At 44.0% G+C, this 14,804-nt stretch overlaps 1 protein-coding gene across 1 annotated transcript in view; it reads right to left on the bottom strand.

Annotated features, from left to right (window-relative positions):
- Window positions 1–14,804, bottom strand: part of DGKQ (diacylglycerol kinase theta) — a 213,681-nt gene that overhangs the window by 105,361 nt on the left and 93,516 nt on the right. The window contains exon 3 of the mRNA XM_088478399.1: window positions 12,628–12,730. Within this exon, the coding sequence (XP_088334525.1) occupies window positions 12,628–12,730 (103 nt within the window). The remainder of the gene's footprint in view (window positions 1–12,627; window positions 12,731–14,804) is intronic.

Raw genomic sequence — 14,804 nt, forward strand, 5'->3', positions numbered from 1 at the left:
GGAGGTCAGAATTGCATGTGGTGGTCTAAGTGGGATATTGGGTGGTGTGATTAGTATGGGGTGGCACATAAAGAGGTCTGAATGGTATGTGGGGTGGTATAAGTGGCTTGTGGAGGCACAGGGGACGGTCTGAGTGGCATGTGGAGTTATATAAGATGGTCTGAGTGATTTATGGGGTTGTCAGAGACTTATGCACATGGGATGGACTGAGAGGCAGGCATGTCTGGTGGACAAGAAACACAATAATATCCTGCACAGGACAAAAATGTAATTCAAATTTGTGGCAGGTGAAGGATGTGGAGGGGCCCTACCTGTTTCATTTGTACTGGGTCCCATGTTTTCTGTTGAATTCCCTGCATACAATCTTCCATCTTTATAGATGTGACCGATGGAAGAAATTTCGGCATATCAAGGCTGTTACTTGCGGAGTGCAGATTAGAAAAACCAGTGCAATAAAGTGTAGAAAGGAGATTTCAAATCTGCATGGTAGGTTCATTTAAATATGACAAAGGTGAACAGGGTGCCAGATTCCTGCTTTGTGAGATGTGCAGTGTTTTTCTACAAGATAAAGACCTTGAATACACTGTCTCCACTGAGGTCTAGGATCATGTATTGCTCCTAAATTTATAATGGACTGCACTTTGCACCTTCCATTTGCCTCTCTGTCCGCACGATAAATGGTGATAAGTAGTAAAGACAGTACCTATGTCCCCTCAATCGTAAATAATTGAAGCCATGCATTTGCCTAAAACAAGCAGTATTTTAGGAGAAAAATGTAAAGGTTGAAATTAATAAAATATGTGTTCTTAAAGCGGCAGCAGGTTTTCAGTTTCTAAAATGTTCAGTGTATTGAGCACCTGTCAATCTGCAAAACTAGGTGCATTATCAAATGTTATAATCCGATGTCAAGAACACAGATATGTAGGGGTCTTTCTTAAGCTGGGTACACGCAAAAAGATTTTCTGTCCAACCATCCAACTAGTTGATTGATTGGAATGAAAATCTGGTAAGGTATGAAAGGAAATGACAATCAGCAATTTGCTCCCAAATGCCGAAATATGGACAAAAACTGTTGTTTGAACAAATTGTTTAGATCAAACATTTAACAAACTTGTCTGAACGACCATTTTAATCTGTTTTCTGCCATTTAGAAGCAAATTGCTGATCAGTTACTCTCATACGTTACCAGATTTTCATTCCAACCAATCTACTAGTTGGATGGTTGGACAGAAAATCTTTACGTGTGTATGCAGCTTGACTAGAGTGTATGATCAAATATATGCGGCAGACAATCCAGCATTATTTAGACATATCAGAATACAAAAAATGGCATTTGCTGTATATCACATGGACTAGCCGAGCTAACGCAATTAAAATTAATTTTCTGCCAGGTCTGTTTGTGATCCAGGCACACTCAGTCAAGATTCCATAAAAAGTTCTCCTCTTTCTTTAGTGTAAATTATCTTAATTCATCTGGTTTGGCAAACGTCAGAGGATACAAATGGTTGTTCTACAAATAAGGAGAGAGCCCTCGGAGTCCCTAACTTACAGTTTGACTTCCTAGCTAGTCCTCATACTCAATGTGTGTTATGGCATTCACCACATTGCTCTAGGATCTCACGCTCTTTAGAATCCTACCCAGTCTGGCTCTTTATTTCCCCCCATGGCAGATGTCCAGAATTCAACTGTGTTCCCACGGTAGTTCTCATAATCTGGGATATGCACACTCAAAAAAAACCCTCCAGCCCCGCAACCCCAATATGGTACAACTTATCTCCAGACACCCCACACCCCCGGAAATAATCACTGTCGCATGCCAATGCAAAACTGTCTCATTTTCCTTAGTGATATTGTTTCTCTCAGAAGCTTCCCTTCTTTTATTGGTATTCAAGATAGGTACCACTTCTATAACACTTTGTAGATATCGTGCAAGACCCCAGCATACCCCACTTGAATCCCTCTGCCGGTTCAAATCTCTTGCCACAGATTTACTTTCCTTAATTCATTGTGTTATGATGTTAATGAATGCTTCCATAAAGACCCACATTAGTTATCCTGGGAATTTGACTTTGAGAAGTCGCTCAAAACATGGTCATGTTTCAGTTCAGATGCTGTAACTTCTCCTGTTGTATTCCTATATGTGAAAATACCACCTTTGTTGGTATCTTCTTCCTTCTCAACTTCATAAAATATACCGAACACTTTGCCTATCCTCTGGCATGGCTAAGGAGAGACACCCTGTCCTGTAATATCCCTCTTAGTACAAAACACTCCATCACGCTATATTAAACAGTCTCATGTCGCTTCAAATGTCCACCACCTTTTAGTTACATTATTGCAAAGATCAGGTTTGTTTATAAAATGTACATATCACGGAACTCCTCTGATACAATATCTGCAATATGATCCCATTTGAGAGTTTTTATACTCTCATTGCCTCTAATAAATCTGTTTCAGTGAATCTTTAAGTCAAGTTCCCTTGCATACTGAGTTTGCTCCTCTCCCTCCATTATTTCCCTTCTGTATCAGCTACCAATCAAAAGAGTGTTTAAAAAAAAAAGAAAAAAAAGAAATAGATTTAGATCTTGGTGCAAAGAAAGAAACAGCTCTGAATACAGAGGCATACAAGGAAATAATACCCAGTGGTGTTCTCCATAATGAGTAGAATTAAATATATTATTTTTGTTTATACTGCACAGTACAGTATGGGAAACACATAGTAAGGTGCACACAAAAATATCACAAATAGTGGAAAGGACCCTGCAGTGTTACTACAGTCTGCAAGAAAGGCAGATAATACTGTCAAGTCCTCATCACAACTCACAAATCCTAGGGGTAATTTCCTGTATGTGTTCGATTTGGGACGTAGTTTGAATACTGCCGCATGGGAAGCCGCCTGACGGAATCCCGGCATCGAAATCCTGCATTAATACTAAAGATAGGCGTCTGAATACAGACGCCTATCTTTAGCCCGATGACGGAAACCCGACAGACGGCTTCCCGAACGAAGGTAAGGGGGTAAGATAAGGCACCCCCAGGGGTACTTTGGGTTAGGCACCCCCCCAGGGAGGGTTAGGCTAGGGGAAGGAGGGTTAGGGTTAGGCACCACCGGGGAGAGGTTAGGGGTAGGCCCCCCCCAGGAGGGTTAGGCACCCCTAAGGGTGGATTAGGGTTGGGGGGGGGGAGGAGAAGGGTAGGGTTAGTATACTTTTTCACCCAGCGGCTGAACACCCAACCCATTGGAGTCATATAGTAATAACTTCCTTCAGGTTTGCTGTGCAAATTACTAAAAACAAACGCAAAACTTCCAGAAACTAATATGTGCCCCATATAATATATGAAGCTATGAGGAAGTGTCGCCTTTGTAATATAATAACAAGACGGCTAAAATGTGATTTTCTCCCAAAAGGATGGAAAACAAAAAAGTCTAAATAGGACAAGACAAGCATTTTTAGATCTTTAAATGTTCCTCTTTTAGGCACAAACTGTCGCTGCATTCTTGAAATAGACATTCCAAAAATATCCTCAAATATGTCTTCAATTGTAATAGCAAAATCAATGAGCTTTTTCTTGACTGGATATCAGAGTCACGCAAGAAAAATAACTGATGCGCCTCACAGATCTTAATTCTCAAATCATGCATTGCTACCAGTCAAAGCCATGATAGCTGCTGTTGGTCATTCTTGAGCATCCTGCAGCCAATCCCCTGCAGTTGTGGGCATGAAAAGCAGGTGGTGAGGTGGTCATTAATTCCTGTGCCCAGTTATTGTGGTCTAACCCTTGATCTCGGTGTACCTGTTCCAGATTGTTATTTGGATTTCTTGGACTCTGACTTTGGCTTTTTCTTTTGACAACCTGTCTGGCTCTAATACCCCTGGCTACATACTGGCTCTGCTCAATCCTTTGGCTATCTGCTGCAACCGTGCTTGTCTACACTTGTACTGAACCTCTGGATTTTGGTCCTTGATTTTTATCTACCAGACATTGGGAATCATATCCCTGAAACTACACTGCTACAGAATCTCACCTGCAGTTATCTGTGGCACAGGACATTTACATTTTAAATTCATCTAATCAGAATACTTATTAGATAGGCTGCTGTGCCCTATGTTATTGAAGGTTCTCCAGGTGTCAGGTGGACCATCACCGACAGTGGGAAGGGTAAGTATAATGAGAAACCCATGGGGAAAGGGGTTTTTATACATAAACAAAAACTTTCCTTGGAGCTAAAAAAAATATTTTAGAATAGTCTATCCTTATACGCTAGTCTTCTTTGCAAAATCTCTCAGCTACATTTTTCTGGAAATACAAATGTATGTTTAGTAGCACATTAAGCAAGTGAGATATAACAGTAAGCCACCGCTACTCTACAGATACAAATCTGTAGCTTCCCCAGCAAATTCTTGTTACTCTAATCAAAATTAACAAGCTGCCAAACCTGTTTTTCTCCTGTGTGGAATATAGTACAGCATATTCTCTATGCAGCTATGTTTTCTGCTTTTGCTTTCTGGACATGTTTTAAGTAATTTAAGCCAAAACAACCCATCATTTCAACCTGTCTAAAGAAACCATGCATAACAGACACCACTCTCTTGGGATATGCTTAGAGGAAGACCGTAATTGCAGTTGTTCACTGTTCTATGATAGTCTGAATGTTCTATAAAGATACTCTGTCAATTGTTACCATATGTATGGGCCCAAGGGAATAATTAACTCCCAGCTTAGAGGGAATTCCCATGTGATATAATTTTCTCTGTCAATTATCTCTTGCAAGACGACTTAAAATACTGACTTGGTTGTTACAAATAGATTTACTAGGGAATGCAATAAGCCCCTATCAGGGCTTATCGGACTGGCCATCTGGCACTTCTGGCAAATATCAGAAGGGCAATCTGGCCGAGCGCAGGCTTACCCGGCACTGCATCCATGTTTACTATGTGCCGCGACATCACGTGGCTGGAAGCTGTGTGTAAGAAACATTTGGACATTTGGAATCAGTAGAGCTCATTTCCCCTTCATGCTAGGGACCTGGAAGTGATGTGAGTGAGGGCGAAAGTGCAGTTCCATGCCCATTAAGGCCACCTAAAGAAGAAATTCGCCCCCCCTGGGCTCAGTGGCTCGCTACAAGGTTATATTCCCCCTCTATGCCCACTTGGATGGTAGGGAATGAGGCTGGACACTGGCTGATGACATCAGGGTCCTCTCCGTGAAGGAGATTTAGACATTACCATTTGGAACCGGGCGGGCGGTCGTACACTATTCAGACAGCTCCTGAGAGCTGGCAACGTGCAGGGCTGCCCACTGTTATGTGCGGCCGCGTCATGACGTCATTACGCGGCCACATAATGATGTCATGACGTGGCCAGATATGAAGATGTACGGTGAGGGTGAGGCCCAGAGTTAATCTGGCTGGAAGCCATTCTAACAGCTCCTGTGAGCTGCCTAGCAGCACCGTGCTGAGGAGAGTGTGATGTGCGGCTGCGTCACGATGTGGTCAGGTATGAAAAGCCTAGTGCAGGTGGGGGTGGAAAGTGAGCAAAGCCTTCTTCAGAGACACCTGATGGATGCCACCTACTACAGATGCCAGGCAAATGCAGACGCCGGGGCCGTACATGTAATGTACAGTACCAGTAATTTTAAAATATTAGCCAGATCTGGTCTTATGTCATAACACAAACTTATTCATTTATATTTGCTCATTATACCTGATTGTGTTGTTATTTCAATTCACTTATGTTTCCCCCCATAGGAGCCCTCTATTATTCGATCCTTCCTCTTATTTCTCTGAAGATTATTTATAAAAATGGAACATGTACATTTCAGACAGATATACCTGCACTCGTATTTATATAAATTAACCCATTTCTATAGTGAAAATAGATTTGCTGGCCACGAGGGTGGTCTCTGCACGGGTGCAATATGTTCTCATCTTTCTATGGGAAAAGCTGGACGGGTAGGGGTTGTTTCTGGCTGAGTGCCAACTAGGCATACAAATATGCATTATCTTTGCAATTCAAGATATTTAAGGAATCGGTATCTAATGCCGGTTGTTGAGATGCCTCCTGTCAAAATACCGACAGCAGCATCCTGATGGTTGGTATCCCAACAGGGGTCGGGTAAGTATACTTACCCTCCCCCTAACCTTCCCCACCCACACCCTAACCTTCTCCCCCCTAGTGCCTACCCCTAACCCCCCCCAGTGGTGCCTAAACCTAGCCTCCCCCCCCCCATAGTGCCTAAATATAACCTCCCCCTCCCCGCTCCCGAATCCTAATCCTCCCTGGTGCCTAAGCCTAACCCTCCCCCTAGTGCCTAACCCTAACTCCGCAACCTAACCCTCCTTTAACTGGCGATACTTACCATCTTGATGCCGGGGGTCGGGATACTGCTGTCGAGATTTCGGCGTCGGTATTTAGACCAACGGCATCCCACACACCAGGATGCCGACTACATCCCATAGGGATCATTGTGCCTTATAACCAATGCAGGGAAATGGCAGTGATAATCCCATTTGAATGTATAGATCTCTTTAGGGAGATTACTACTGCTTCAGGGAGTCTCCCTGACAATGTGGGAGAGTTGACAAGTATGGGTGCAATGTGATGAAGGGGCACTACTGTTTGGCGTAATTTGAATTGGGGGTACTATTGTGTGATCAGGCCCCTTCGCAATGAGACACCAGATTTTTTTTGCCTACGGTGAGCACTCTCCCTACGCTGCTATCTCCCTCCTTCAATTGTGGATGGAGACACCAATGCTCTTTATGTACACAAGGCACCAGAATGTGTAGTTACAACTCTGCTTTGGTGTGCACAGATGTGTCCTTCTCTGTGTTCAGCATTCCTATTCTAAACATTTCCTACAGTGATCACGATCTAATCCTCTACAACTGCTATGCTAGGGCTTGGTCAATTGGGAAAATGCCTTCCCTTTTCTTTGTGTGTGACTTACACCAGTGGTTCTCAAACTCTGTCCTCAGGACCAGAGCCATAGCTAGGCATTTTGGTGCCCTGTGCCAGAAAGAGCAAACAAGGATAGTGTGCGGTGAAGGCTTGCTCCAAAATAAAGGGGGGCGTGGCATCACAAAAGTACCGATTCACATTACACCGCACATTAGTGTCTGTTGTTAACATTACACTGCACAGTAGTACCCCAAACCCCTTAATACACATTACACTACGCAGTAGTGCCATTTATATATGTTATAACACCCAATCACAGCCCCCCTCACAGCTCACCACCCCACTTAAAGCCATCACTGCCCCCAATCACAGCCAACCCTGTTCCTTGTCACATATTCCAATGCCCCACTGTCACATACCACAGACAATTATAATGATTATTAGGAATACGTATGAATTTTACTATAATACACTAGTCCTGTGCTAGATCAGGCTTATCTGTTGCAGCTGGGCAAAAACTGCCTGATGATCTAGCAGCAGGACTAGATTTTTCCTTTTATTGATCTTTATTGATTTGACAGTTGATTTTTCTCCCCCTCCCCTCCATGGCAGGTTCTAACTGCTCTGCAGTTGCCTGCCTTTACCGAGGGTGAGTCATGACAGTGACAGCACTCACCACCCGGCATCTGTGAGCTCAGCCTTGCTGTCTCCCGCACACTGCAGACTGCACACACACATGGATTCAGTAGTGACAGAGCGCCGTGTTGCGCTTGCCACTACCAGGAAACTGCTCCTTGGTCAGCTATTTAGCAGTGAACTCTCTGTTCATAAGACTGAGCCGGGGGAGCGGAACTCCGGATATTGCAGGCTGCAGAGAAGCCGGGCACACCACTGTCATGAGCATCACAGCGGGTGCCTGGCAAACTGAGATCGTAACGGTGGCCGGTTCCGCCCCAGAGCATCCTCCGCTCTGTGTGGCGGCACCAGCCGCACCACCCTAGCTACGGCCCTGCTCAGGATCCAACACAGTTGATGTTTTCCAGGTCACCCAGCAGGTGCACAGCTGTATTCATTACTCACTGACACACTTTAAAAGATCCACAGGTTAAGCTAATTATTGCACTTGTAATTCTGTGATGAAACATGGAAAACATGCACTGTTTGGAGTCCTGAGGACCGAGTTTTGGAACCTGTGACTTACAACAATGAAGTGCCAGCTTTACCTAACAGAACCAACCAAATGTCTGACTATGGCACATTTGAATCCCCTGCAAGGTGAGCTCTCTGTATGTGTATATTAATACAGAGATTGATGTACTCTTGTATGTTCTAATATTAATTATATTTGTAATGGCATAAGCTAAGTGGGAGGAGTCAGGAGTAGAAAGGGTAGAAGTCTGTCAGGAGCCAGATGCTGACATGAGGTGGGCCTGTGTGATTTAAATGCAATGCCTTATTTTTAGTCCCAGTCCGGCCCTGGCCCCTATATAGTGTATTATCTAAAAAATGAATGATTTACAAAATGACAAAGAAAAAATTGTGAAAAAAGAAATATTCTCAACAAAGTCTGCATTTCTCTAATACCAGGTATTCATGTCCAAAATGGTTTTCTTCCCTTCATTAGCTAGCCTCCATGACCAACATCACTATGATGATTAGCACTACCGAATAGGAACCATATGCTTGTCAGACAGCAGCACTTAGGACATCTATGGAGATAACCGTGCAGATGCGCAAGGTTTCAGTAAGAGGCAGGTATAGGTTTTTAGACACCTGCTCAGCATGTCCTTCCTATCAGGATAGACACTTTTTAATTATAAAGCCTATTAATCTTCAACAACTGCTGCGGGCTGACACCATATAAAATGCCTTTATCAGGCATCTGTGTTGGCCAGGCAGCACTTGTCGCAGTCACAGGGGTTACAAGCATTGCAATAGCATTCGGAAAAAATATCACAGTACCGCACTGGTACGTACATAAAATCAAATTAAATACATTTTAGCAGATAAATTTAAAGACCATAGATATAAAAAGTATCAGAATACTAAAACCAATCATACTAACACAATAAAACAGTATAATGAAAATATACTTAAAACATAGATTGTATGTCACTTATGAACTAAAATGTTATTTTCAGAATATTAGAGAATGCTATATCCCGAATTCATAATAAAAGTTATTTGGCTTGAAGTAGTAGAGTGCAAATTGTTTCCATCAAAAAGATAATAGTGTCTGTAGATCAATTACAATGTATCCACCACTTGCTTGTGTGTAGAATAAGTCCGTGCTGTTAACTGAGAGCAGCGGGGAAGGTCTAATAGTCAGCATAAACACAGACTGCCGGATCCCACTGCAGCAGTGTGACTCCCCGCCGAGCTCCACGAATAGCCTGGTCGGCTATGTTACCTCACTAATGCTGGGCATACACTATACAATTATCTGTCAGATATCTGTCCAATCTGGATGGTTGGAATGAAAACCTGGTAATGTATGGGAGCAAAAGACAATCGACCATTTGCTCACAAACACTGGAAAACAGACAAAAATTGTCATCCAGACAAATTGGTTAAATCAAATGAATTTGACAAATTTGACCAATCATATTTGCCCATTTTCCAGTGTTTAAGACCATATGTTCGATTGCATTTGGCTCCCATACATTACCAGGTTTTCATGACAACCAGCCAGATTGGACAGATATCTGACAGACAGGGGCACACTGGCATTAAACCTCAGCGGGATTTTTCCCGGTGGGCCGGTCTGTTTTGGGGCCGATGAAATGAATAATCAATTTTTTTTTTTTTTTCATGAACCCGCCAGCACTAATTGGGAGCTAGCTGTAATGGAAATTGATTTGTTGATGGTGGCTGGCCCCTCCCACCCTAGGGACCAGCCACCTATTGCTGTGCTTCAGGATCAATCCAGCCCACCTCTTCCTGATCCCAGGCACACCACTATAGCTGTGGATGCCGCGCTGTGTCCATCACAGTTGGACCCCCCCTGTACAGCAGCCCGTCCACCAGTCCCTTCTGGAGCGCCTGTCCATTCATCCCATGGCCATCGCAGCCTGCAGCAGCAGCACCCAGCAGTATTCAGGATCCACTTGTCCGAAGCTCCTCTTGCCCTGCGTCCAGTGCGGCCTGCAGCATGGATCCTGTGCTCCCCTTGCAGCTGCATCCGCCGAGTGTTCACCCCTTCCAGCTTCGCAGATTCAGCAGTACACAGGCCAAACAGCGGCCCTCACCATGTCCACAAGGTAATGTGCATGGCCAGCCAGGACAGGAGAGGGGGATTAGAGTGGAGGTCATGTCTGCCGGAGCTCAGAGCATCACCCTGGATCTACCAGCCTCGGCCAGGACACTCACAATGACCAAGGGCCACTTTCACACTGACCAGGCACTCACACTGACCAGGGACCACTCTCACACTGACTAGGGGCCACTCTCACACTAACCAGGCACTCACACTGACCAGGGGCCACTCAAATAATGACACACTGACTAGGGGCCACTCACACACTGTCACACTGACCATGGTCCACTCACACCCTGTCACACTGATCAGGAGGTGGTGGAGCTTGGGGGCACAGAGAAGAGATGGCATTGGGTGCACATAGGGGGTTGACACTAGGGGCACAGATGAGATGGTGTTGGGGAGAAAAGGAGATGGCCCTGGGGACAAAGAGGAGCTGGACAGAGAGACCCATGCGGATGGTATTGGAGAGTGACAGGGGGATGGTGCTGGCGAGAACCTCTGTTGCATGTTGATGACATTGTCTTTATTCCTATGCTAACAGGCGGCTTCCAGACCATGTGATCTCCTGCGTGAATAGTGAATACCGACTCAAGACACTGCCTGTCCAGGGAGGAGCAATTCTTTCAGAGGTTCCTTGTTGCAGAGAAATCATATAGGTAAGAAAATACTTATTCACATGCTCGCTGTGTTTATTCACTGGAGAGGGACGGGGGGGGGGCATATCCATCAGCTCCCGGAGCGGTGGGCATGCCCACAGCATAATGAAAACGAGGGGACAGGCTTGCGGGCATAGCATTTCATATGCGGCCACACCCCTTTCCACAAGGCCACACGCACATGGGGCCACTTTCATTTTTTCTCCAGGGCCACTTTAAATCCCCAAACTGCCCCTGCTGACAGATAATAGTAGAGTGTATGCCCAGCATATGTAAGGTGATCAACGTAGAGGGCACAAGCCGCCGGATAGAACTGCGGCTGTGTGATTTCCCCGCCAGGCACCACAAATGGGTGCTAGATAACAGTTGTCTCGGAGCTCTCAAATAGTAATGGGGATGTTCTTACCACATCTGAGTGTAGTAGCGCTGCCGCGACTTTAATGGGAATCCCCACACAGGTAATGTGCAGCTTGTTACTGGACAAAAAGCGGCAACCATTGCTGCCCATTGTCTAGAACTAGCTGATGTCCCGAAGCCACACTTGTATTGCCGCTTTTGTCCAGGAACAAGCTGTACATTCTCTGGTGTGGGGATTCCCGCTAAAGTCATGGCCGCGCTACTACACTCATATGTGGTAAGAACACCCCCATTACTATTTGAGAGCTCAGAGAATCACACAGCCGTAGTTCTATCCAGGGGCTTGTGTCCTCTACGTTGATGACCTTACTTAGTGAGGTAACATAGCCGACCAAGCTATTCGTGGAGCTCGGCGGGGAGTCACACTGCCGCAGTGGGATCCGGCAGTCTGTGTTTATGCTGACGATTAGACCTTCCCCACTGCTCTCAGTTAACAGCACGGACTTATTCTACACGCAAGCAAGTGGTGGATACACTGTAATTGATTTACAGACATGATTATCTTTTTGATGGAAACAATTTGCACTCTACTACTTCAAGCCAAATAACTTTTATTATGAATTCGGGATATAGCATTCTCTAATATTCTAAAAATAAAGTGACATACAATCTATTTTTTATGTATATATTCATTATACTGTTTTATTGTGTTAGTATGATTGGTTTTAGTATTCTGATACTTGCTACATTTAAAGACAATAAATATAAAGATATCTGCTAAAATATATAAAATTTGATTTTATGTTCGTACCAGCGCGGTATTGTAACCTTTTTTTCCTTATGTTTTTTGTGAGGTGGCAGTTTTTTCCCCTTTAATCTTTTATCGCTGCAGGTTAACTGTGAAGTACAAGTGTGATTTTTTTGAGCGCTGAGGTTTTTTCTATTTAATATTTTTGGTTTCTTAAATTGCAATAGCATTCCACACGCATTTACCACTCAAACACAATAGCACATATTCAGAATTCCATCTGAACCCTCAGAAACACCCACTGAAATTGCCACTGCTTGCATCCAAATTCGTTCGGCATCTTTCGACAGTACCCATTGGGATATGTGCGCAGACTGAAAACACTGGCTGCTTGCGTGCGGCATCGTCATAGCGTGCACCTATGAAGCAGGCCTAATGTGTGGAAAACTACAGTGTGTTTAACATTGGGTCTTTGATCACGTTGATAACTGCTACAACAACACCTGGCTTGAAGATCTTGCCCTTAAGAGCTTACAAAGTAAGAGAAGCAAAAAGTATCTTTATGTAAAATAAGTTCCACAGTTAGCCTAGAGTAAAAAGTCTAATTTAATGTCCAAAAGAACAAGATTGAATATAATTAATTTATTTGGTTATTGGTTACATTTATTTTTACATTAGTAAATAATGTGTGGAGTAAAGTCTTACCTTCACATCGTAAAGCCAAGCCATCATCCAATAGTTTTCTACAAACTGCGCAGAACTTCTTTTTGTAATGTCCAGGTGGCCGAAAACAATGTGAAACTGGTACCTGGCAAAAGAAGGAGAAAATATGGTTAGTCTTCATTGTAGCATCTTTTGTCACAGCATCCTTCTGGCAGTCATTAAAGAGCAAACAGGGGCCTATGTATCAAAAGGGAGAAGATCCCTAAAGCCCCCAATTGCCGTTTTCATTAGATTTAGTGATCCTTCCCATTTGTAATAGTCATCAAAAAGGCAATGTTGGTGGTCGACATCACAGGATATCTGATGTAATAATTTGGGAAGCTTATTACCACATATTAAAGGACAAAAGTGGTTTTGTCCCTGTACCGCTGGCTGTCCTCCTGTGCAAATCTCACCATTTCAGGATGGCAATAGCAGATGTGTTGCAGATAAAAATGCTATTATTATTCTAATAAAGAATATTTCTAGTTGCAATTGTATTAAAAGAATCATTTTTGTATTGTACCAGGTGCAGTGCGCATGTTCAAAAGATATCCTAGACCGGCCTGCGATATGGAATGTAACAGATTACTGCTGCTGGACAGCATTGCCTGGGCTAAACAACAATCTGCTGCCCCAGCAAGATTTTTTAAATAAATTCCCCTGACAAATAGTAGCGATAGAAAATAGGATATTGGGGGACAGGCTTTTTGATATACAGACACTACTGTAAGCATAAATTTATATATATTTCCTATGTACTAATAGCACAATGCAGAAGATTTCACAGGAATCTCCAGCAAAGTGCTAATTAGCGCTACTGATCACAGTCCCCTATGATCTGACCCCTATGTATTAAACTCCAAAAAGTGAAGCTTTTTGGAGTTTAGCCCCATCTTCAGATAGTGTAAGCTACTGTAAGCCTATGGGGGTTCCAAGGGCAGGAGAAAGATCTTTTGATCTCTCCCCCGCAGCCCCCGGAAGCTGACGCTGTGCACATGCGCAGTATCGGATTCCCCTGGAGAAGTCTTTCACTTCTATAAAATGCATATTCTATATAAATGCAGGGGATATAACTCGCAGGTACAGCGTTTACTGCAACCGCTGTCCCTGAGAGTTCCCCTTTGTACAAAGCCGGGATATTTTCAATAAAAATGAAAATATCCCCCGTGAGCTTCTATACATAATAATCACGGCAGTACCGCGATGATTAGTACATAGATCTCTTAATGTGTACACAGAAAAATGACATTCGGGTGTGTGATTGCACTTTTTCATAAGTTTGAACTGTAATGCTTTGCTTATTAGATTTTCTACTGTAATAAGCGTCATGTATGCAATTTTCTAGGCATTAGGACTAATCAGAGTTAATTTTTTTCTGCATTCAAAGTTCATCTGGCTCGTCCTAAAATACTTAGCATGGGTAATTTATGATTTTCAAAGTGGGTGCAGTTTCCAAAAAGTAAAATGTGGGCATGTACCTGGTTATACACCAGACACACAACTGGGTGCATTTACACCATACTTGCCTACCCTCCCGATTTGGTCGGGAGCCTCACGAAAATCGGGTGCCGCTCCCGACCTCCCGGGAAGGCAGGCAAGTCTCCCGGCGGCTGCAAACCCCTCCTGCCCCCCACCGCAATTACAGTAAAATCCTCGGCAGCAGGGGGCCCGTGACGCGATTCACATCGAATCGAGTCATTTTGGCCCCGCCCCCTGCTTCACGCTACCTGTAATATCGGCAGTGTGTAGCGGGGCCAATGTGACGCGATCACGTGGCTCCACCCCCGGGCAGCCAGCATACTCTTTTAGTCTGGCCGGCCCCGCCCCGTTTGGTGGCCACGCCTCCCCCAGTAAAGCCGATCTGGCTGCTCCCTCCCGGAAGGGGCAGCCAGATAGTCGGCAAGCATGATTTACACTAGGGATGTGCGCCGACCCCTGTGTTTTGATTTTGGATCTGTATCTCCTTAAAAGTTTGGATCTGGATTTGGTTTTGCAAAACCACCCTCAAGTGTTTTGGATCTGGATTTTTTTAAATAAAAAATAGATAAAAAGTTTTAAAAACAGCTAAAATCATGTAATTTATGCAATCCAAAATCCTCCGAACCGCAAAAAGATCAGAACCGCAATCTGGATTTACCCAGATCTCCTCAAGAGATTAGAACCGCGACTCGGATTTA

Source organism: Taudactylus pleione, unplaced genomic scaffold (assembly GCF_031769625.1).
Source record: "Taudactylus pleione unplaced genomic scaffold, aTauple2 ptg000214l, whole genome shotgun sequence".
Classification (NCBI taxonomy): domain Eukaryota; kingdom Metazoa; phylum Chordata; class Amphibia; order Anura; family Myobatrachidae; genus Taudactylus; species Taudactylus pleione.